At 44.0% G+C, this 24,314-nt stretch overlaps 1 protein-coding gene across 7 annotated transcripts in view; it reads right to left on the bottom strand.

Annotated features, from left to right (window-relative positions):
* Positions 1-3,855: 3,855 nt before the first annotated feature.
* The window catches only part of PLCG2 (phospholipase C gamma 2), a 136,157-nt gene continuing 115,698 nt past the window's right edge, over positions 3,856-24,314 (bottom strand). For all 7 annotated transcript variants that reach the window (XM_053609390.1, XM_053609381.1, XM_053609410.1 and 4 more), the window contains 6 exons: positions 23,747-23,892; positions 22,607-22,721; positions 21,565-21,732; positions 14,861-14,949; positions 9,254-9,438; positions 3,856-8,247 (listed from right to left, as the gene is read on the bottom strand). In XM_053609390.1, the coding sequence (XP_053465365.1) occupies positions 8,205-8,247; positions 9,254-9,438; positions 14,861-14,949; positions 21,565-21,732; positions 22,607-22,721; positions 23,747-23,892 (746 nt within the window). In that variant the 3' untranslated portion in view covers positions 3,856-8,204. The remainder of the gene's footprint in view (positions 8,248-9,253; positions 9,439-14,860; positions 14,950-21,564; positions 21,733-22,606; positions 22,722-23,746; positions 23,893-24,314) is intronic.

The raw sequence follows: 24,314 nt of genomic DNA, 5'->3' as shown, positions 1-24,314 counted from the left end.
TTTTGGTTTAATTAAGTCCCATTTGTTTATTTTTGTTGTTGTTGCAATTGCCCTGAAGTCTTCTTCATAAAATCTTTCTCCATGCCAACATCTTTGAAAGTTTTTCCCCGTGCTTTTTCTAGGATTTTTATCATTTCATACCTTAGATTTAAATCTTGTATCCACCTTGAATCAATTTTTGTGAGTGGTGAAATGTGCAGGTCCAGTTTCTGTCTTTTACATGTGGATATCCAGTTCTCCAAGCACCACTTGTTGAATAGGGATTCTTTTCCACAGTTTGTGCTCTTGTTTGGTTTATCAGAGATTAGGTGGCTATATGATGCTAGTTTTATCTCATGGCTTTTATATTCAAATCCAAATGTCTGTGTCTCTATTTTTGTGCCAATATCATGCCATTTTGATCACTGTGGACTAGTAATATAGCCTATGCTCCCACTACTAGGCATCTACTTAGAAGAAAAAAATCATTTTACCATAAGGACGTTTGCACTAGATTGCTCATCACAGCTCAATTTACATTTGCCAGGATGTGAAAACAACCTAAATGCCCATCAGCTCAGAAATGGATTAACAAATTGTGGTATACGCACACCATGGAATACTATTCAGTCGTGAGGAAGGTAGTGACTTCACATTGTTTTGTGTTAACCTGGATGGAATTGAAACACATTCTCCTTAGTATCATAAGAATGGAGAAGCAAGTATCCAATATACTCAATATGAATACGAAGCCAGCAGATGATCTAATGTAGCAGTTCTCAACCTGCAACTTGTGGGTTGCGACCTCTTTGGGAACTGAGGAACTATATTAAAGGTAGGAAGGTTGAGAACCATTGCTCTAATGCATACCCACATAGGAGAAAAACTCATTTCAATTCATGTTTAGGGAAGGAGGAACGGGGTGGGATGGGTGTTCGCACTGTGGGGCATGGTGTGGGGGTGTTTGGCACACTTTTTGAGTGCAGGACCTAACTACACGAGGTACTCTACCTAACAAATTCAAATATTTTGACCTAGTTGTATGTATCTTCACATTAACCTAAAATTAAAAAAAATTAATCTTCATCACTAATATGTAGAATTTGAATCCTGGAAAAAATCATAGATAACGTTTTCTTCAGCCTTTCAGTGGAGGCCTATTGCAGATCTAAAAGGATACTTTTTACCAATTTTGTTATGAAAATGAGTCTTCTTGTGCTTTCACAGTTGCTAGGGGTTAGTGTCCTGGATAGCTAACAATGGGTGTGCAATGTTGCCCAGCTTTTAAGAGAAATAATTTGCCATGTTGCTGGGGCAATTATAACACTCCACTGCCAGACAGTCATGTGCCTTTGGTAGGGGATTTTTGCTTCTGGGTTATGTCCAAAGTGAGGCTAATGATGGATATTAACCTGTCACCCTAGTTAACTGATTTACTCAAAGATAAACATTCTTAATAGTTAATTGCTACCGTTTGTTGAGAGTTTGTGTTAAGCTCTCTATATTTCTTGGGCTCATTTGGTTTTCTCAGTGCCTTTGGGAAGTAGTTTTGTTGGGTTTCAAGGTAGCTGCCTGTCTCCTAAAACGTCAGGGTTTCAGGCAGCTGCCTGTATTCTTGGTTCTTGGAATGCTCTTGAACAAAAAATGAGCAATCAACAAAGTTTGTTGAGAAAGGGAAAGGTAGGTTTACAGAGTAAAAGCAAGATACAGGTTTACAAAGCAAGGTATGTTCACCATAGACAGCAAAGGGGCTCCATTGTCACAAACAAAAAGGCCTGGGTTATGGCTGGTACTTCTGTTTTATACTGTCTGGGTTGGGCCTACCTTGTGGTTTAGTGGTCACCTTGGAACCAGAGTCTTACTGCGCATTGCGACCTCCCATGAGCCTGTCTGAGAACCCACTGGCAGTGGGTGTGGACTGCAATGTAGATCCGCAATGACGACATGATTAGTCCTGGGGCTTTTCTAGGTCACCTTTAAGACCCTTGTACCTGTTGCTCTTCCACATCCTTTTGCAGCTGACAGCTAAGTTCTGATTGGTAGATTGGTAGAGCAGTCCCTCCTCCCCAGGTGTGAACAATTACTCCGGGCAGGATTAAGGTTGGTGGCATCAATATGGGCCTCATTTTCCAAGAGAGCTGGATTTCTCGCTATCCACCTAATAGGCTCATTTATTATCTCCAGTCTACATGAGAGGAAATAGGATTACGGAGGTGAAGTACCTTGCCTAAAGTCACCCCGAGTCATCCAGCTAGGAAATGGCAAAACTTAAATTTGAGCCAGATCCACTTGAATCCAGAACAAACTACTTTTTTTTTTTTTTTTTTTTTTTTTTGCGCAGTATTTGGCTGGATCCAGGTTCCAACCCGCCACCTCCGGTATATGGTGCCAGCGCCCTACTCCTTTGAGCCACGGGCACCACCCAGACCAAACTACTTTTTTTTTTTTTTTTCTTTTTGGCAGTCTCACTCAGTTGCCCTGGGGTTGAGTGCCATGGTGGTCTAGCTCACAGCAACCTCAAACTCTTGGGCTTGAGCAATCCACTTGTCTCAGCCTCTGTAGTAGCTGGGACTACAGGCACCCACCACAACACCAGGCTACTTTTAGAGATGGGGTCTCGCTCTTGCTCAGGCGCCCACCTCAGTCTCCCAGAGTGCTAAGATTATAGCTGAGCCATTGCACCCCACTCAAGACCAAACTCTTGATTATCATATTTGGGGTGGCTTTATCTTTTTAGCATGACATTATTCAGGGCCAAACATCACTCAAACTGCATTTGCCATTAAACTATTTTTTGTGTGTGGTATAAGGTAGGGGTCAGATTTCATGTCCATTGGTGATGCTAAAATAAATTTAATAGACACAAAACCCACCAGGTAATGATCAACTGAATCTTCAGGGGACACAATGTGCATTTCTATGGATGGGAATTATTTGAATTACTCAGACCTTAAAAAGTATAGAGACCCTAAGATTCAAATAATATGGACAGCTGATAGCCTATACTGTGTATATAATGGTCTTTGAATTCGCCTTTGAACCAGCTGGAAAATTGTATTGGTTCTCTTCTTAATGAGTTAAATAGAGTTGAAAAATGTTCATTGTATATTTTTATGAGAGTTAGGGTTGAATCCCTTTTAAAAATGATCATTTAGCAGTTCTTTTTTTGCTTTTTATTACTCCTTGGTCATCTTCTAATGTAGAGGTTTGTTATAGGCTGTTCTGAAGTCTTTGGACCAGGCTGACTAATCCAAGCATTGGTGGCTGAGAGTCAGGGATAGGGTATGAAGCAGACGTCCTCAAACTTTTTAAACAGGGGGCCAATTCACTGTCCCTTAGACCGTTGGAGGGCCGGACTATAGTTTAAAAAAAAACAAACAAACTATGAACAAATTCCTATGCACACTGCACATACCTTATTTTGAAGTAAAAAAACAAAATGGGAACAAATACAATCACACCGCCTCATGTGGCCTATGGGCCACAGTTTGAGGACCCCTGGTAAAGCATGTGTACCAGGAACTGTTGGCAAGAAAATGTAGTGATTGACAGTTCCAGCGTACCCTAGAGAAATCCAGGTGTTTATAATAACCTCATTGCTTCTTCCAGCCCTAAACATTCTTTCAACAGCTGATAAATTGAAGAGCAGTTATGTATTAATTTCCTAAACTTGGGTTTTTATATAGAGTGAGTTTTTGAAGAAGGTAAAATAGAGCTGAAACCTATGGAGATGTGTGGTAAATAAGACAGAAAAATACATTCTTAAAAACAAATTGTAACTGTACCTATCTCATGGCTGAATTATTTTTTGGTTTTGTTTAGGAGCACAAAAAGTAAAGAGCAGTTTTAAAAAAAGGTCCTAGGCAGATTGCTGTGTTCATCCAGACCAAATTTTTATTTTTTTAAAAATGTGATACAGCTGTTCAATTTTCACATTAACAGTAGCCAACATCTGTGTAGTCCATTCACTTAATTCTCTATGTATACACAAACACTATTTATATAAAAAAATAAATTAAGCTTTAAGAATGAAACACAAGTTTACAAATGCAGCTTTGTAAAGCCCGACGAAAAATAGGACATGTGGAAATTTCTGGGAGAGACAGGATAACTATGGAATCTGGCTCTTCAAAACAAAATATTTTGAAAATTTAAAACCTGAGATAAATCACTCCATATTTTTTAATGCCAATTTTGTAATTCTGCATATTTGCAAATTTAACTTTTTGTTAGAAATTTGGCTTTCAGGGTTGCATTTAAAAAGTTAAATATCACAGGAGCTGAAGTTTAAATTATATTCCTTTTAAAGTTAGAAGGGTTGATGCTCCTCGTAGCCATTCTTCTCACTTCAAATGCAATTCATCATTTAGTGGCCCTACATCAGCAACCTCGAAATCGTATGCTCAGATACCACATAAGTGAAATTTGAAAATATCTGTATCCCCTTGCACATTTCTAAGTGACATCTAAAATTTTTCATCATAAATAGTTGCAAAGGATGTAAGTGCTAGCATATTGTAGAAATTGCATTTACAAAGAAAACTGTTATATTCCTTTTAAAATTTAGCCAAGAGGCTCTAAATATAGTTATTTAACAGACACTATTCCTTTCAAAAATTACACGAACAAGGCAATTTTTTTAATGACCATCCCTAACTGGAACAAGGGAATTTTTAAGAATAAGAAGTGCCTCATTTTTCCCTTTCCTCTGTGAATTTGTATTTTTCATACCACTTCCACCTCAAACATTTTAGCCTAATTATTTTTGGCTTTTATATTGTTTATCTCTGTAAAAAAATTATATAATCATAAGGCCCTAAGCCTTTAAAAAAGCTTGAGTGGATTGAGCATGATCAATAAACAAATAGTACAAATTTTAATAAATAACTAAACATAGTAAAACTTCATTGGAAATATATCATTTTACGAGATGAAGGGGGCTTTTCCCCCTACTTATTTTGTCTGACTAGATTCACGGTATCATTTTCAGAGCAAGCCAAGGTGCAGCATCAATCCTATGCATCCTTTCTTTCTTTATGGAGGTGTTGGTCCTTGTCCACAGAGACAAGCCGATGGGAACAGAGTTTGCTGACAGCAGCATCACTGAATGTTCCAGCTCCTTCATCGTTACATGCTGAAGGACTCAAAACTCTACTGCATGTTCCTTCCATTTTGTTGAAATCAGAGAATTGGGAATTACCAGATTTTCAAAAAGACTTATAACCTCTTAAGTCTTTCACTTTCCAAACATCAATATTTTGAATTTTATACCCTGGAGTATGCTCTACAGTAAAACTGGAGATGTGTTCTTTTGTTAGGTGGCAAAAAGAGCATTTTCTCAGGCAGATGAGTCTTAGGAAAGAGTACAAGAGGAAGGTGGGATCTGAAAATTGATCCCCTCCAAGCATGTGAGCCCGCATGTTCCCCGGGAGGGAAGCTCTGGTAGACTCCTAGGGGTAAGGCTGGCTCAGTTGAAAGACCATTGGCCTTGGTGGCTTAAGTTCAAATTTTAACTAGGTCACAAAGGATATAAATTATTATTGTTGCCTGGCTACCTTAATAGAACAGCAGGCTCTCACATGTGTTCCAATGTACACAAGTCTCATGAGACACTTTTGGCAAAAGGATTCTGAGATCGACTTTGAAAAACGTGATCTTCTACACCCCTCTTTACTCATACGCCCAAGTCTCATGCTAAGTTACTTCTCTCTGTGTAACCCAAGTTTCCCAAGTGCAAAAGGCCTAGCCAGCCTTCTCCCTTCATTATTCCAGGTAGTGGCCAACATCCTAAATGATATGTTTAAGAAAATGGTAACAAAACACACCATGTAACACACATATCCAGTCTTGGTTTGGATCTATCCATGTAGCTGCCATCTTTCAGAATCTTCCTGTACTATTCTGCTTGACCTCAATTCCCTGCGCTGTCACGGCCTGTGGTGACCCATGTCAGCTAGGCCACGTGGCATCAAGTCCACTCTGGGGAGGTATCAGCTGTGCCTTTCCTGAGAGAACCGAGTTAGCCCCTCACACCACCAAGAACCAGATCATGGGTCAGATGATGGCATCAAAGCAAGTGCTCGCTAACGGTGGGTTCAAGGTGTTGTAGCACCGGGACAGGAGAATCTTAGAAAGTTCTCCCCAGCACCATGTTACAACCCACTGCCTGCTCTGAAGAGACACTTAGCATGCTCAATTTCTGTCTCCTAGGCCACCCTGTCTCAATTTCTTTGACACAGTAGCAAATCCATTTTAAACAGAAAGAGGAGGTAGGCCTTAGCATTTTGGCTCTAAACACAGAGTGAAGGAGGAGGTGAAAAAGGTCATTAACAGCAGCTCCCGAGCTCTACTGCATGGAGGTAATGGCAGAGCTGAAAGGGACCAGGAGGTGCAATAATTAGGCTCCAGTGGCTGCCAGGCCAATAGCTCCGGGAGCACTGGCAGCATTCAGCTCAAAGCCTTTTTCACCTAACCTTTCTTGAAAGTTGCTTTGAGCATTTGTTACTATGAGGAATATCCTTTCCTCAGTTGCTGACTGTCAGATAACATAGCAACTGCCAACTGGAAGAGTAAAGTGATGTTTCCAGATGACAGCTCCACCTCAGCCAGGCTGCTATTACCTGTGCTCCTGGCTTTAGGGACAGTAAGTGCCTTTAAGACAGTGGTTCTCAACCTGTGGGTCGTGACCCACAGGAACTGTATTAAAGGGCTGCAGCATTAGGAAGGTTGAGAACCACTGCTTTAGGAGCTCATGGATGGAGGTGCTTCATGAGACCAGTATCTGTAGCTTTTACTTTTTTAAACTTTGCACCCCCAAACCTTGGTGCGGTGCTTGGCACTTGGCTAAGTTTTTGTGAGGAATGAAGAGATAGGGTCTTTTGGTCTGCCAGAGACTGATTCATTTTGCTGTTATTCAGCGATACAGGCCTGCTGAGCCCAGCATCTCAGATAACTAGGGGAGGGCGGATGGCTCCAGGGCCAGATCTAGCCATGTGAATCACAGTCTGCTGCTGGTTTGTTCCTTCCTGCCATAGTCATTTCTTGTCACAATTACACCTATTTTCCCTTAAGGCAGTTCTTGATTCACTGAGGGTCAAGTTGGGTCTATACTGACCTCAACACTCTCCTCTCCTTTAAAAAGCTGTTATTAAATCACTGAAATGGTATCTCAAGATGCAGAAGTGGGAAATCCTGGACACCTGTGTGTATTCTCATGCACTAGGTGGGTTTGTCCCTTTGTGGATGGCTGCATTTGAGATTTTCCGTAACATTCTAAGGCTTAAGCCGTAAAAGCTTAATTCGCTGCTCCAGAAAATTAGGTAACCCAGAGATAACTCCCCATAAATGAAACTTTTATCTGCTTAGTCAAGACAGCAGCTGACCTCCCAGCAGCCTCCCAGCCAGCTCAGTGGCACCATAAGGTGGTAAGTGAGGCCGGAGCCTCCTGGCAGTGGGCAAAGCAGAGGCAGGGAAGCTGGCAGAGGCTAAAGCAGGAATATGGTCTCTGACACACTTTATAAACCAAAGAGACCTCAGGACCCCACCTCCAATAACTCTAGTCCCAAAGCAGGCCTCTACCATTACTTAGAAATTGTCTCAGTGAACAGATTCCGTCACCCAACTACATCTTGTGGACTGCGGCAGGTCCATGCAGATCTGTCTAGCCAGCTGGCCAGTGGTAGTTAAACTGCATTGAGCTGAACCTGCTGACTGGGGGCAGGGCTCCTCTTTGGGCCCTGTGGAATCGGATGGGCTGGACTGTGGAACCGTTGCCTTTTGGTTAAAATCCTTTTCAGAATATAATGAATGAGTTCCTTACATTTCTGGCTCATCTTGCGTAGAATAACCTGGGTCGTTAGAAGCTGAACCTTGTTGACTGGGAAAGAAATCTTGCTCACTGTATACGTTGTGCACAGAAGGCTTAACCGATTGAGACTTTCATTGTTTTTATTCAATGAGGTTTAGAACATGAGAAGCCAAACATCGAGGAGCACGTGTGGGGGATCCTCTAGAGAGAACATAAATTAAGAAAGTTGTCCAAAATGGGGAAAAAAAAACCTAGGAGGAAATCACTAACTCGGGCCAGTGAGGGCTTCTTCAGAAATGGCATCTTGATGGCAGGCTTAAAGAGAGGATGACGTCACAGATTAGCATCTTCCCAGGTGTGAACAGCGCGTTCCCCTACAGGCAAACACACATGTGCACGCACGCACAGACACTGGCTCCTAAGAGTAAAACTTGCTGTTGCTGACCCTCTTCTCTCTTAACCTGAAATAAAGCAGACATCACCATCAGTGGTGCGTGGAAAACGCACCAACCCTGAACACTGTAACACTAACATTTCTCTGTCCACACGGTGGCAGGTCACTGACAGCTGGGTGGTGCAAGGCTGAAAGTCAGGGCAGGGGCTCCTGGTAAGACACTGAGACTTAGGCTACATCTCCTTATTGGTAACAACAACTCTACGAGCTGAAGTAACTAATTAAGATTAAATGAAAACAACATGGGTGAGGGGGGCAGCAGAATGCCGCTCATTGCTGGCTACTAGTAGTATTTTCATCAGTTGTATGAGTATTTTCTCCATTGCTTGGAACTGTCTGGCACATTGTGAGACACTGTGCACCTCTGGCTGTCCCTCCCCACCACCTGCCATCACAATACCCACGGCACAGCCAGAAACACCCCTGTGGAGAGGTTCTGGCCCATCTAGAACCACTGGACAATTCATTCTTGGTAACTCAGGAAGGGCTCCTTAAAAGTCAGTGACTATCATTAATATCCACTATTACATTTAAGTGCTCTTCTTAGGGACCTAGCAGGTGCTTAAGGTATGACTGTAACTTACAGAGCACAGAGAATGAGAGTCAAAGGTACCAAAAAATTCCTAAAGAAAGCAATTCTGGTTGGGCGCAGTGGCTCATGCCTATAATCCCAGCTCTGAGTGGGTGAAGTGGGTGGATCACTTGAGTTTAGGAGCTGGAGACCAGCCTGAGCAAGAGCAAGACACCCATCGCTACTAAAAATAGAAAAAATTAGCCAGGTGTTGCAGCGGGTGCCTGTAGTCCCAGCTACTTAGGAAGCTAAGGCAAGAGAATTGCTTGAGTCTGAGGTTGCTGTGAGCTGTGATGATGCTATGGCATCCTACCTTAGGGCAACAGAGTGAGACTTTATCTCAAAGAAAGGAAAGGAAGCAATTTAAGCCTGGCCCCAGGTGCCCAACACCATTGTGCCTGGAGCCCCTGAGGATTTGTGGGGTTTGGGGGTGCTGACCCACCTGCGGCTGCACTTCTCCTGGTATAACTGCAGCTGGTTCTGGTTGACATTGAATTCCTTAATGAGAGCATCCCGGTTGGCGTTGCGCAAGTTTTGGTGTGTGTCATACAGAAAGAGCTGGTTGTTGAGCTCTTCTTGCCGCCTCCGCAGCTGGCGACAGGAGGAGTAAAGCTCCTCCTCACACTCCTGGAGAACAGGGGAGAGAACAAGCGTGTGGAGACACATCTTCCCCACCACGGTGTGAAACACGGCAGCTCATGAGCGTGCCTGAAGGGAGCAGGGGGCAGAAGTTTTGCCATTGGGATTATCCCAGAAAAGCCAGGGTCTATTTTAACCAAAGCTAAAACTCGCAATATTCATATGGGAAGCAAACCCCTCATAAAAATTCTTGGTCTTTGTGACTTTGCTGTATTGTGACACAGTGAAATAACAAATGCATTGCCCAAGGAGCTATGTCTTAATCTAATCCAGTCTTCCCTTGGTCTACATCACCTTTTGGCCTTTAAAGTGTCTATGCAGCTCCGTGCTTAAAGTGGAGCCCAGCAGGTGAGAAAGAACAGCCTGATATGAGGGCCGAGAGGCAGGCAGGCAGCAGAAAATGTAAGATCTTCTGCAGGCCTTAAAAGGCAAAGCCAAGGCTGCAACATGGGTGAGCCTTCGAAACGTTACCCTGAGTGGAAGAACCCGGTTTTAAAGGATCACATACTATAAGAAGTTGCTTATGTGAAATGCTACGTGCAAGACAGTAGCTAAATGGTAGCTCCTTACCCTGGGGGATTTTTCTCCCCCTTTACTTCCTTTGTATAATGGAGAGAATGATTTGGCTCCCATAACTGGAAAATGATGGCTGGATCCTCACACTCAACTTTCTCAACATGATAGCCCACGGGCCAGGACAGGACACTAGCAACTGGACACTCTTGCTCTTTAGGCCTATTTCAAGGAAGGAAACTATCTTTATACTACAAGAACCAACAGAAGTCCCACAGATGCCTCTGATTGGCTTGGGGCCCGTGCCTAGAGGGGGTTCATGGATAAAGGTACATGCCCATGGGGTGGGGGATGTAATTTATGGTTCCTTGGCTTTGGTTTGGTAACAGCTTTGTGAATCGCCTGTTTAAATTGTACAATTTTTAGATTTAGCCTTGGAATTTAAAATGTTTACTAAAATATGACCAGGGTATGGTCTAGTCATCCCAGCTGGGATGCAATGAGCCCTCTCAAGCTGCAAATTATTAGCATCTTTGAGAGCTCCTATGACTTTTATCTGATGCTCCCAATGGCTCTACTCCGATTGTCAGCCTCCTGTCGCCAGGGTCCACCTGGGTCTGTCCTCCCCTTTTGTTGCTGTGTGCCAGTTTTTGTCATAGCATGCTCCTGTTGTCATGTCAAACTGCTACATCATGGGGTGGAGGCATGGCAGTTTCTTCTCTTGGAAGCCTGCACTGGGAAACCTGACAAACACTATGGAATAAAACCTAAGGAGGTGAAAGATGTAAGCAGTGGAGGCCAGGTGTATTGAAAGGGGAGGGCGACCGCCTGGGCAGTGCAAAGGTGGCACCTGCGCTTGGGGACAGTTAGAGACCCCTTTTATATGGGCCATGGGTGGACAAATTCCATAGCTTGCCTGGAAGGCTTCGATGAATTAGGGTTCTTGGGCAGGAACTCCTCCCGAGTGAGGCTAACAAGCTCTTTTGTCTGAGGAGGAAGAGGGTGAAGGATTCTTCTGTGGCTGTGTTAGAGCACCCAGGTCTCCCCTAAGGTGTAAGGAAATCTTCCTCGACCTCCCAAAGCCAGGCCCAGCTTGGTTCCAGAGTGTGGCTCCCAGCCCCAGCCCTCTAGGATTCCCGAGTGTGTGCTACAGCTGGCCTCCCCAGGGCTTCACACATCTGCCCTGGGTGAGCCTCCACCTAGAACCACAGCATCACAATTTTTTCACTAAGCCTCTCTACATCCCTTGCACCTTAGCTCCCACCCAGCACAAAGCAAAACTCTACAGACCCTGCAGCAGCCAGTTCTCTCAAATGCCACTCCCAGGAACTGCTAGCTTGCCTGGAGATGGTGATAGATACTTCCTCGGTCCCCAGCTTCTGAACCTTGCTAGTTTAAATCATTTGAGCAGACCTCCCATCCCAATTAATGGCAAGACTGGATATAATCCATCATCATAAAAGAAACTACAGTATTTACTTTCAGAGAACAATTCAACATGTATCAAAAAAGATGGTCCTGTTTTTAGCCTTGGGAAATAATTTTTATCAAAAAATATTACATGAAGACCTTTGTTATTTGTGGAAATTGGAGACAGGCACCACTGGCTTTGAAAATCAAATGATAAAAACATCTGTGAAGTAGAAAAGGGCACACAAATGAATCCAACTATGGAAATATCGCATGCAAAAAACCATAAGGCAAAGGAAATCTACCAAGGTGCCAACAGTGGTTATAAACAGGTTCTTTGTGGGGATTTTTTCCAACTTCTCTTTTCCCCTCCTTCTCAAATTAAGTATAGTAGGTAATACAATGGTGCTAAAAATGCTCTTTATAAACCATATATATTGCTAACAAAGTAAAGGAATGAGAATTGATAATGTAATTGTGGCATGTAAATGGTTTCTTCAGAAGGTGTTCAAAGTGCTTATTGACAGTTTTCTGGGGCCTTACACTCTTTCTCAGCAAATGTTTTCTGAGTAAACTCCACCTCAGCCCTCGCTGAATCAATCATTTGCTCAGACAAGTCTTTCTTGAGGCTATTTACCAGAGTCTCCAGAGGATATGTTGATAAATAAAACAAGGTCAGACCCTGAGCCTCACGGGAACAAGTCAAAGTCTACCAAAGGCAATTCAGCTCAGCTTCCAAGAGAGACCCTCCCCACCTTCCCAGTGAGGATGGAAATGCATCCCTCAGCAGGGAAGTCAAATGTGCACAAACACAATTTTAAATATACTACTCTGCTGCCAATGATAATCACTGAAATTATAATGTTTTGGGGTTATTTACGCAGCTTTGCAAAGCACCTAGACCAGTGTTTTTCAACCTTTTTTATTTCACAGCACACTTGAACCTCTAGGTAAACTTCCATGGCACACTTACATTATGTGGGTCCAAAAAAAAAAAAAAAAGTACTTACTGTGCCTTGAACTTCTTTTGAAAATAATCTTTAAAAATTTTCTTGTCACCCTGGTTGAAATTCACTGCCCTAGAGTCTAAGAAACATACCTAGATGAAGTCTGCCCTGCTGCCATCGAAAACCATTTTTATCACTCAACTTTGCTGCAAAAGGTCTGCAGATGGGCTTTACTTACACAGAGAAGCAGCACTGGTTTCCCTTCCCTCACAGGTAGATAAATCCCAGGTCCTTCACTGGGTCAGGGAGCAGTAACACTTAGCTAAGGGTCTTCAAGTTTACTTGGTTAAGGCTTTTGCTGAAGGTTTTACAACTTTACCATCCTGCTAAATTAAGTGATCCTATTAATTCCATACCTGAGTATTGAGTATTAAGGAAATAATTCAGACTTAAAGGAGGAATAGGGTACCCACCTGAAGATGGGCACATCTGTAAATGGATTCTCTGTAAATGCTCAGCTGGGGGGAGGGGATGATTAACTTATGGTTGTGTGGGTGAAAGCTAGAGTAGGCTGGCGTTCCCCCTAAAATCTTGAGCAGGTTATGGCCCTGAGTTTCAGCTCTGTTGCTGCAATGCATGCCTATGATAGTGAAAGGGGGTTGAATGTCCAGCAGAGTAGATAAGAAAATAGCCTGGGAGATGTCTAGAGAGCGACTGCTTAGAAACAAGAATATAAATAAAACTAGGAAGTAATTGATAGTTGCCCTCGCAGATACCCTGCAGGCACCTTGACCCGAAGGCTGTAGTTTTCCTTCAGAAATTTCCCCAAAGTATTCTTTGATTTGTAGCTTAGTATTCCCCTGTCCTTCAGCTTTCTTCCCTAAACAAAGAACTGCCTGTTTAATTGAAGTATGAAGCTGTTACCTTTTCACTTTTTGCCTTGTATAAACATGCCCCTAATTTTCTAAATAAACAGCCCTAAGTGCTGGGCTCAGGACTGCGCCTGTTAGCCTCTCAAGGGGCTGGCACGATTATCATCTCTTGCAGGTCAGAACAGTGTGTGTAAATTTCACTTTCTCTCCCTTTGTGTGCCAGACCCGGGGCTGTCAGGCAAGATTCCCACTGAAGGAGGTACCATTGGCCTTCTCAGGTTCTTTGGCTCCTGTAAAGTCTCTCCTCCTTGTTTTCTGGCTGTCTCTCATTTTTGCATCCCTTTTCATCTTGATGCCTCTAAAATGCTTTAAACACAGGGCAACAGCTTTGCAGAAAAGCCTAATGTTCTCTCCTCTGAGTCAAGTTCAAGGACTTGGCTATGCCTGCTAAAAAGGTGTCCACAGTCCTCCCTTTGAAGGTTCTCAGCTGTATTCTTGAAGTTGCCAAACAAGCAACTTCCAAATAGCACAGTTTAGTTGTTACAGACAAAAGAATAACATTACAGATTGTGATTTCTCTACCCAAAAAACAACTAGGATGAATATCCCGGGGACACTGAGCAAGCCCCATCAGCCCACTGGCATCTAGAACCACAGTTTGGTTTTTTTGTTTTATTTTAGATTAGCCAAAGAAAAGTACAGGGACTAAGTATCTTCAAGGTTGTGGCAAACCAAAAGGACCAAGAAGGAAGTAGAGAGTCACTGAAGTGCCACCTTGCTAGGGGAAGAAAGGTCCACACGTTTCCTTCCCCAGGACAGGCCAAGGGAGATGTTTGCCTACACTCTCAGACCCTCTGGAGGATTTAGCAGACTGCCAACAGGAAGGGAGAAACATCCAGAAAGGATGCACTTGTCTAGAAGAACATCAACCTGCCTAAAAGCGAAACTGAGTGTGAAATGAAACTAAGGATGGGGAGTCTTCATAGTGAAACAGTAAATTACTAACTCGTAGTTTTTCACTTTCTCTGCCTAGCAGAATTTGTTTCTATAGCCTCAAGGATTCCTGACAGTCCCAGGCAAACAATGGGATATGAACATCCTCAGGATCAGAAATGCCTGTAAAAAGTCTGTCTCTAACCTCGCCCGAGGGAAAAACAGATACAGCATTCACATCCACAATACCTTGTGAATTTGGCTGCAATTACCTCCTTTTTTTTCATTGCCCTCCCTAAAATGCAGCAACTGTGTGTCCTCAGCTGCCGGCATGCTTTCTCTCTTTCTTTGGGAAGCCATGCCATCTCCCCGCTCTCTTCTTCTAAAAGATAAAACAAACTTGACTTCTCTATCCTAATCTTGGTCTAGAGAAATTCTTTCTTCATCCTGTGTGAAGCACCTCCTGCGCTTTCCCCTCAGACAGTGCCAGGGACCTTCATCCTTTCTGCCTGTGCTGCCTACCTGCTCACAGAGACATACAGCATTCTCCAAGAAAGATGGGAGGAAAAACTCACCACCTCTGGAGAACTGGCAAAAAGGAATTCTTTCATGAGTCTCAGGCTAGATAATTCTCAGTGGATTTCAGTCCATGAGCCAATGGGCTTCCAAGGGCATTTCTACACCCACCCCCAGCAGGTGCAGCTGAGGGAGCTCTGACTGGCGTTTTCCACTCACCAGGACTGGCCGCATCTCACAGAGAACCAGGAGGGAAGCAAGCTCGATATCCTCACTGTACCCATTCTTCAGAGGAACAGATCTGAATCCTGTAGCAGAAGAGGGGGAGAAAACACAAAGGCAGGTAATTAATGTCCAGATAGAAGGGGCAGCCTTGCAAAAATGACAAAAATAACAGTAAAATACCTAATTTTGCACTACGTTAGTGACAAAGGATCAATCCTATCAATTCTCTTGCCAACAAGCTCCCTAGTCTGGGAATTCTGTTTTGCACAACTTCTCAAAAGGGCTGAACAGACAGAAGGAGGTGTAAATCCTTCTCTTTCGAAATTGGTCTTAGATAATTTGTTTCTCAGAGTTCTTGAGCAAACAGCAGAGAAGGAGGCTCAGGCTTTAGCCGTATCTTGAGGGCAGATTCTGGCCATCTCCTGTGATAGATAATCCCAATAATCCCAGCTCTTGAACTTTGACATCAGCTTGCTTTTTTTTATCTAAATGATACTAAGAAGAAAAAAGATACAGCAGTTTCTCAGCTATACCTCAGCAATTTATAACCCCCTTGAAAACAAGCTTCCTGGTCCCTGGGCAACCATTTCTTCTTTCTTTGAGCTGTAATGCCATCTCCCTGTCTTTTCTCCTCACCTCTCCCTGCTCCCCACTCCCTCTCTCCTTCTGATATTACATAAATTTTATACTTTTATGTCCTAATCTTGGTGAGAGAAATGTTTCTCACCCTCCAAGCACCTACTAAGCTTTGCACCCTAACATCAGATGTTATGTTTTCGGGGTTACCCAATGTTCAATCCTGTCCCTTTTTCCTCCTCCTAAGACAAAGACACAAAGGATCTGGCTAGCCCACCCCCTGAGAAGTTCATGCCAAAAGACCCTAACCTGACGGGCAAGCTGTAGAATTTCATCCACCCTCTATGGCCCCATCTAAAAGGGGCCTATAACAGCACCAGGGGGCCGACACCACCTTTGCATTGCCCAGGGAGGCCACCCCTTCCCTTTCAATAAACCTGGCCTGAACATCCCCAGGTGCCACCATTCACACCTTTCACCCAGTTCAAGGAGTAGTCAGTGCCCTGTGTTGGGGTCTACCTCTCTGGAAGTCAGAGGTCCCATCCTGCTGGTTAGAGACAATGGCTGGCAGCCTTGAGTGACAGGTCTAACAGGGAAGCAAGATTAAAACTATCTACCATCTAGAAATAAAAATGATGCCCTTGGAAGAAATTAAAACCCACAAAACATTCCCCCATTGAATTTAGAGTGATTGCAGCTGTGATTCAATTCCTTAAATACTTCCAAGGCCAAAAGACTCAAAAGAGTCATAAATCCTCAAGTCCATTTCCTCCACTTAAGTCTGTACAAAGCACAGCACCAGGGAATGTGTTTTATCTTTAAAGATTTCCAACGGGAGGAAATCGTCCCATCCTTGGGCAGTTCACGGCACTATTGATCATCCTCTTCTGAAAGCCCTTCCCTATTTACAATTTAAAATGCTTTATGTGGGGTTGAAGGGCAGTGTTCAGGAGCCTAATCGTCCCCTCCCCCAAATACATCTCAGAGGTTGGTTTGCTCACTTGTTCTGAGTTAGTGTAGACGATTACGGAGTGAAAAACGGAACTCTCCCAACCAAACTCCTTTATCCCAAAGAGAACCATTGTTAACAGTATCTTTCCCAAGGTCAGCTAAGCATCTGAGTTTCTTTTCAATCACGAAGGAGAGGACTGTGCATTTCCATTTAACATGGTATCGTAGGTAGAGATCCTTTCTGTTTATCTTGAAAGCATTTTCACTTAGTATCTGCTGCTTCTCCAAGACTCCTGCTATGCCCAAAAGAGGGGACGCCCTCTATTTCCTCTGCACCCTCCACCTTTCAGCTTATTCATCTAAGAGAATATTTTACACTCAGGTGATTTATCACCTTTTAAACGATAGCTATTGAGTCTGTGCTCTCTGCTACTTCAGGTTGAGGAAAGTAGCCTGCTCTCACAGCTTGCTTGCTTTCCCTAATTTGGACTACGGTGTACTATTGTTTTGTAACAGAGGTAAAGGCCTGAAAAGGGCAAAATGTATTAGAAGTTGTCTCCTGAAAACTCTCCCCTCTGTTTTGGAAACTAAAACCTACCCAATGCCTGTAATCAGAGAGCAGGGGAGCATTCTTTGAACCCAGGAGAGGGCTCAGGGAATTGTTCCAACAAAGGCTAGCCTTCATCATCTTTTTCTTCTTTGGAGATAAGGTCACCAAGACCACTGACTGTAGTTAAATAGCAATAGCCCAAAGCTGGCAACTCCCTTTAGAACTCCTGTATTTCTGCTTGAATGGGGAGGATGGTTCTTTTAACATCCTCCTCATTTGTTGGCAAATTAGTAGAATTTTCCTTTTCCTCAAAACATTTGTCCTTATTCTTCATTTGGCCACAGGGACAAGTATCAAACTTTCTCTAATAGTTTTTATATGGCTATGGTGTCTAATATTTGCATTCCGTTTTGTAACTACAATTCTCCCATAAAGGGAAGCTTAATCTTTTTCTGTTTTTAAACATACATCAAAGCTAAAAGAGTATTATGAGGAGCATTTGTATACCTACCACCTAGAGTCTACCATTAGCCATTTACTATACAGTTGTCCCTCAGTGCCCACGGGGAGTTGATTCCATGTCCTCCCCAGGTTACCAAAATCTGCAATGTTCAAATCCCCCACACAAGATGACATAGTATTTTCATATAATCTATGTCCATCCTCCTGTACACTTTAAATCATCTCTACCTTAAGATTTAATACAACACAACTCTTGTACTGGTTAGAGCCGTCGTTTTAAAACAGTGCTGCGAAAATTTTTTAAGATCATTATTTTTGAAAAATGTGCCATATTAGTTTAACTACAGCTTCAAGTGTGCCGTGAGACAAAAAATGGTTGGAAAACCCTGGTTCAGAGTCTAAGAGAAAAATTCTGTACACGTTCAGCAAAGATACAAGTTTTAAAGAATTATTTGCAATCCTAGGTTAACTGAATCCATGGATACAGAACCCAGGGATATGGAGGGTCAGCTGTTCTCCATCCCATCTTGACCTGCCCATCAATCCCTCTTATTTATGTCTATAATTCACAGGAGGCTGAAGTCCTCAATGTGCTTTCTCTCCCTAGCCAGACCTCAGTATTCACATTCCTCTTGCTGATATATTCACACACAATGAAATGCACAATTGCTTTTGTGGATGTCTTTGTTAGCTACATTTGGCCTCTTTTGTTTTCTTCCATGAAAGCTCATGGGACATTTAATTGCTGAACTCTGCATGTTTGAAACCATCCATCCTTTGATTTTATACTTGAGGGACAGTTTTAGTATAAAACCTTTTTCCCTATAGGGCTTTGGGGACATGGCTCTCATTGATCACTGTGATAGTGAAGGTGTCTGGCCTATTTCCCTCTTACAGGCTATGTGATTTGTTGCTGGTGGTTGGTTTTGGCTGGATAGACACCCATAGAATTCTTGCAGCTGAGCACAGTGCTACCCCAACTTTAGTGTAGACATGAATCACCATGAAACTTGTTAAAATGCAGGTTTTGACTGGGATGGGGCCTGAGATTCTGCAGCTTAAATGAGCTGATCTGTAGTGTGATCATTCCAGTGAACGGGGAGCTTCAGCGAGGCTGTGTGTTCCAAGAGCGTGGCTCCAGGCAAAGCAGGACTGTCTGGTGTAGGCATGTGACTCTGAAGTTGGAGATGGGAGCTCTGCCTTGGTGCCCAGCTGTCTCCAGCCACTTACATTTCCTCTTACTATCCAAGTTTTTTTTTTTTTCCTGTTTGTTTTGGTTCTGGTCATTTCATGAGGAAAGGGAAAAAGAAACACCTCTTAAAGTAAGGTCGGTATTTCAGGCTTGTGGCACAAAAGCCTCATGAGGGCAGCGTGCAGAGTAGGAAGGGGAAGTGTGAAGCTGGATGTTGCAGGATCTGCATCCCAGCTCTGGTTCTGTAAGCGTGTGACCTTGACCAAGTTAATTCACATCTTGAGGCCTCAAAATGCTCAGATTTTAAAAGCAGAGATAACAAAACCCCTTTCACAGGATTATGGAGAGGATTTTAAAAAAGAATTTAAGGTACCTAAAACAATAAATGCTGTTTGTTCCCTTCCCGAGCTCCAGCTGGTCTAAAAGCTTAAGTGCATCCCTAATGACAATGGGCAAAGTTTATTTTTGAGTTCACAAAGGCCCTCAATGCCTCATGCACAAAGCAATTGTTCATTTTATTTCATTCTTCCCGTGAATATGGATGTGCCAGGCATTGCTAAAAAGCAGAGAGAAGGTTCCTGCTGAGAGCATCTCTCAGTTGAGGAGGGGAGGTGTCATGGTCACATTTTTAAATCATCCTTGAGGTTTTTTTCTTTGTTTTACATCTCCAAGCAAAGTTATTGCATTTTCTAGATGAACTGACACACTCTGATGGCCAGCAAGGTAAGGAGATTTCATCATCAACTCTGACCTCTCTCCAAGGCCTTGGAGGGGTTACAAGTTCTCGTGCCCCTCATCCTTCAAGAGGACACCAGGGTAGCCGGGGGGTGTAGGCACAGCTGCCACCCATAGAGGGTAGGACCCAGCAGGGGCAGGTTAGGAATAGGCAAGCAGAGTTACCATGAAAAGACACCCGTCATGGCCTCAAGGCCAAGATCGTAAAGATTTACCAAAAGTGAGACGTGGGTATTTACCAAAAGATACTTCCTATGTGAGAAGAAGTGGGTATCACTCTGAAGCCTTAGTTATAACAGAAGTGAAATGAAGAATCACAGCCTAGACTGGGCACCATGGCTCATGTCTGTAATCCCAGCACTCTGGGAGGCCAAGGCAGGTGGATTGCTTGAGCTCAGGAGTTTGAAGCCTGCTTGAACAAGAGCATGACTCCTGTATCTACTAAAAGAAAAAATATATATATATATAAAATAGAAAAACTAGCTGGGTGTTCCATCAGGTGCCTATAATCCCAGCTACTTGGGAGGCTGAGACAAGAGGTTCACTTCAGCCTAGGAGTTTGAGGATGCTGTGAACTAAGATACCCCAGTACTCTAGCCTAGGACAACAGAGTGAGACTTTGTCTCAAAAAAATGAATCACAGCCTAATTGCTGGATTTAAAGTTTACGGTGTGGTCAAGTTACCCAAGAGGGGTTGCCCAATATAAGGCCTCTACAAATAGACACCCATTATTATAATTTCTAAAATGAATATTCCTACATTCAGATGGTTTTCCCCAAAATTCTTGTTTCTTCATTACTAAGATGGGCAGCGTTGGCCCAGCTTGGTTTTCACAGAGTGTAAACAATGGGCATCTGAGGAGCTGGTTAAACATTTAGATTCTTGCTCCAACCCCCACCATGGGAACCTATATTTTCTAATTTGAGCCCCCAACATGCCTGCTGCTCAGAAGTTGGGCCAGTGCCCAGTGGTAGAAATGGTCAAAAATTAAGGGAATGTCTGACATGTTCCAAACTTCAAAAAAAGTAATATCTTGCTCTGGTGCCTGGGCTGGGATGCAGTGGCATCATCACAGTCACTGCAGCCTTGAATCCCAGGCTCATCGGATGCTTCTGCCTCAACATCTCAAGCAGGTGGGACGACAGGCCTGCACTCTCACATCCAGCTAATACTTTATGTTTGTAGAGACAGTCTTGCTATGTTGTTTAGTCTGGTCTCGAACTCCTGGCCTCAAGCAATTTTCCCATCTCGGCCTCTCAAAGTGCTGGGATTATAGTCATGAGCCATTGCATCTGCCCAAAAGACTGTATTTGTATATAAAAAGCTCAAACAGCAGTAATCTGTTATTCTTGAAAACAGTGACCTCCTGAGGAATCCAGAAGCACCTATGATCTTCTAGTCTCAGGCATCAGAAAAACCAAGGAAGGGGAAGAAGGAACTCCAACACCCGGCAAGGGCCTATGTGACAAACATTATATATAAAATCCAGTGGGAAAGTAACTTGGGGACACCACGCACAACACAAAGATACTCAACATTTTTAGAGAACTGCCTGGGCCCAAGAGCTTGGTGCTGCATCTAGAACCAGACTCCCTTTACCTGGAGGGGAGCTCAGCGGTGCGGGAGGACTCAGTCACTCCCGATTCTCTGGGACAGACTCAGTGTCCCGAGTCTTAAGTAAGAGCTGGTCACACATCCCAGCTTGGTATAGTCCCAGGCAAACACAGAATGACACTTCTCGGATCACAAAGGGGTTTTGTTCAGTATGGAAGAAAACCGTAACAATTCAAAGAAGTAAATTAACCCTCCTGATTTTATAGAAGAGGAAGGTAAGGTGGGGGAATTCTGAAAGCTTAGAATTGGACCCCCCAGAAACTAAAGGCCTCTGCCCCAGCGGTCCTATCACACTGCCAGCCAGGGAGCATGAGGGAGCCCAAGCCAGACTCAGCCCTGGCTGTGGCGAGGCAAAGCACTTCTAACATTTCAGAAGAAAATTGAACTGCAGTGCCAGGCTGACGATCGGCTAAATCCAGTTCTGTATGCAGAAGCCCGACTTCAAAGAGCTCCCCCTCTTCTTCCCACCTGTGTGCTAAGTGCCAGGCTGTGCATGATCAGCTTTATGGTGATTTAATCAGAAACCAGGAGAAATGCTTTCGCGTTCTTTCTGAAGCCAGCAGCACCAAAGAAGGGCAGTAGACCAAATTGAACATCTTAATTAAAATGCCTCTTACCTGACTTGATTCCTTTAATGGGGTAAGTGGCGTGAGCAAGAAAGTTGGGATCACTGAACATATCTTCCTCGTAAACCACAAAGCGTAGAAACGCCAGGTTTGGGTCGTAAATCTCAAACGTCACCTTCTCCTGTGTTGGAGCCCAGACGGGGCTGAGGCCATTGTCATCTGGAAGGAGAGGAAAGCTCATTAGTGGGCACATTTGTCCTGCCCCCCCTCCTGCTAAAACAGACCCCATCCTTGAGCTTTGAATCTCCTTAACAATCATGTAAATAAATGCGCATCTATAACAAGGTCTAAGAAAATCAGAATCTCATCCCCCCACTGCATCTGCGGTGAGCCATCCTGGTAAAGCTGCTGGTGCAGGAGACCACATCCCCCCATGCACATCTCCCACCCACCTTCTGGGGAAAACAGAGGCATCGGGAGGACAAGAAGGGGTGTTTGGGAAGATGAAAAAGAGAGGTGAGAAGACAGCCTGGGAGCTACATCCTGAAGCTTGGCTTGCTGAAGAGGCAAACCCCAGCCTCACACAACAAGGCAAGGAAGACCTACCACCTTTCTAATGCCAATTTAATCAGTGGGTGTCTGAGTTGGTCACAGGGCTACCTTTCACTACCGACAGTGATCTTGGCCTTAAAAAGCCCACCGTTCGTGCTTCCTTCCTGGCTTCTCCTGGCAGAGTAAGCCTTCCGCTTGTCCTTCCTACCTTCTGAGCCTGAGATTCCCCAGGTTAGGAGTCCTCCAGGTTAGCCCTGTTATTCCCCCCGCCACCCCCATGTGTCTCTGTGTAGAAATAAATCAGGCTGGGCTTTTGCACAGAGAAGACCAACCTAGAGTCAGGGAAACAGAAACACAGCACTAGGTACAAGTCCAGAGACTTAAATAAAGTGGCCCTTTGTTTTCCCTCCCAAGCTGAACCACTGTGGGCAGGAGAGATGAATGAAAATGCCCAGAAAGCAAAAGTACATCAGCATCCGCAGAGGACAGCATCCCTGCAAGTGCCTCCGCTCGCCAGGAAGAAAAGGCCCAGGCAACTTACTCACAACTGTCGTCTTAAACTTGTTGTTGTCATACTCGGCTCCACATATCTCCACCTCTACGAAAGGACAGGCAATACTTCGCCCAAGTTTGGGGAGATGGCGGGCACCGAGAACCTAGGACACCAAAGGTAAGCAAAGGGCCTCAGGAAATTCATCCCCAAACCTGACCCCTTAGATAAAGAGGTTTTGGTTTTGGGGCGGGGGTGGGGGGCTTTGTTGTGTGTCTCGCTCTGTGCCCTGGGCAGAGTGCTGTGGCATCACAGCTCACACAACCTCAGGCACTTGGGCTCAAGCGATCCTCTTACCTCAGCTTCCCAAGGAGCTGTGACTACAGGGCACCCACCACAACACCCTGCTAGTTTTTCCATTTTTTGTAGAGATGGGGGTCTCGCTCTTGTTCAGGCTGGTTCAACTCAAGCAATCTATCTGCCTCAGCTTCCCAAAGTCCTGGGATTGCAAGCAGGACCCACCACCCCCAGTTGTCAAGAGTGTTTTAAACAGCAGACTGTATGAGTTCAAAGTCAACCTCAATTTCCCCAGAAAGCTGTTGAGGGAAATGATTTACTAGAGAGGCCACAGTAGCCTGTGAAGCAGCTACCATCACTGTTTCCCTTCTGTGGACGAAGAAGTGGAGGTGGAGAGTGTGTGGCATCCCACAGCTCTTCAGGACAAGCCTGGATCTCAGCCCCAGGCCATCTGACTCAGCAGGTGGGTCTCACCCTTGGGTACCTACCAGCACAGAGAGCTTAGTCCTTGGATTTCCCTGCACCCAGGAAAGATTGCAGGAGAGGGTGGCATTCTTTTTGTAAGTGGTCTTTGTTTAGTCTCATAAGAAAGGCAATTCATTTCTCTCTTGCAAACAACATGGATAAATTTTTAAAAGCTTTGACCCCTAGCTGCCTTCTCCATTAAGACTAAATGGCTATTTCCCATGTTTTGTTTCTCTCTGGCTAAAGGCTGACCTCACTGGACTCCGGAGAGGGATTCATACCCCACCTTCACCCTGGAGGATACTGCAGTAAAGAGCCTAAAACACTGTCTCTGGATGCTGATGGTTTAAACAAGGAGCTGAACATCACTGGTTCCTCCTAAGGCAGCAGGGGCTCAGCCCCTGGGGTGAGGAGGAGAGCTGGTGTCACCTTGACAGTCAGCGTCATCTGGATCTTCCTCTGGGACTCAGGCGGCATCGGGTGGTACGTCTCTGTCCTCATGCTCTCAGGCTGTAGGACGTAGCCCGTCCGCCCGTTGAGAGAAAACAACGCATGATTCATCTGCATGTACTTATCTGGGAAGGAAAATGCACTCCTGCTGTAAGGCCGGCATGATGCTGGGGGCCTCCTGGGCCAGGAATTGCTGGGTGGAAAACGGGTTACCCCTGCTTCCAAAATTAACTTAAGGCAGTTGTTCAGAGATATCTGACTCTAGGAAAATAGGAGGTATTTAAAATAAATTTCAAGGGAACACCTTCCCGAGTATGTCACAAAATCCAGAACCATAAAAGATTAAAACCTACTGAAACCTAAAAATGTCTACATAGAAAAAAATTGCATTAAGTTAAATCCTTTCAATTCAAATGACAAATCTATAAACATTTTTAACCTTTTAAGGACACTGATGAATGTATGCAATAAATACTGCATGAGATAGCTAAAGCATGAATAGTGACAGAAAAGGCAGATGTTCCCTAAACAAGTGGAAAAAGGGCTA

This window comes from Nycticebus coucang, chromosome 2 (assembly GCF_027406575.1).
Source record: "Nycticebus coucang isolate mNycCou1 chromosome 2, mNycCou1.pri, whole genome shotgun sequence".
NCBI classification, from domain to species: Eukaryota; Metazoa; Chordata; class Mammalia; order Primates; family Lorisidae; genus Nycticebus; species Nycticebus coucang.
This window is presented reverse-complemented; position numbering and strand designations above follow the sequence as displayed.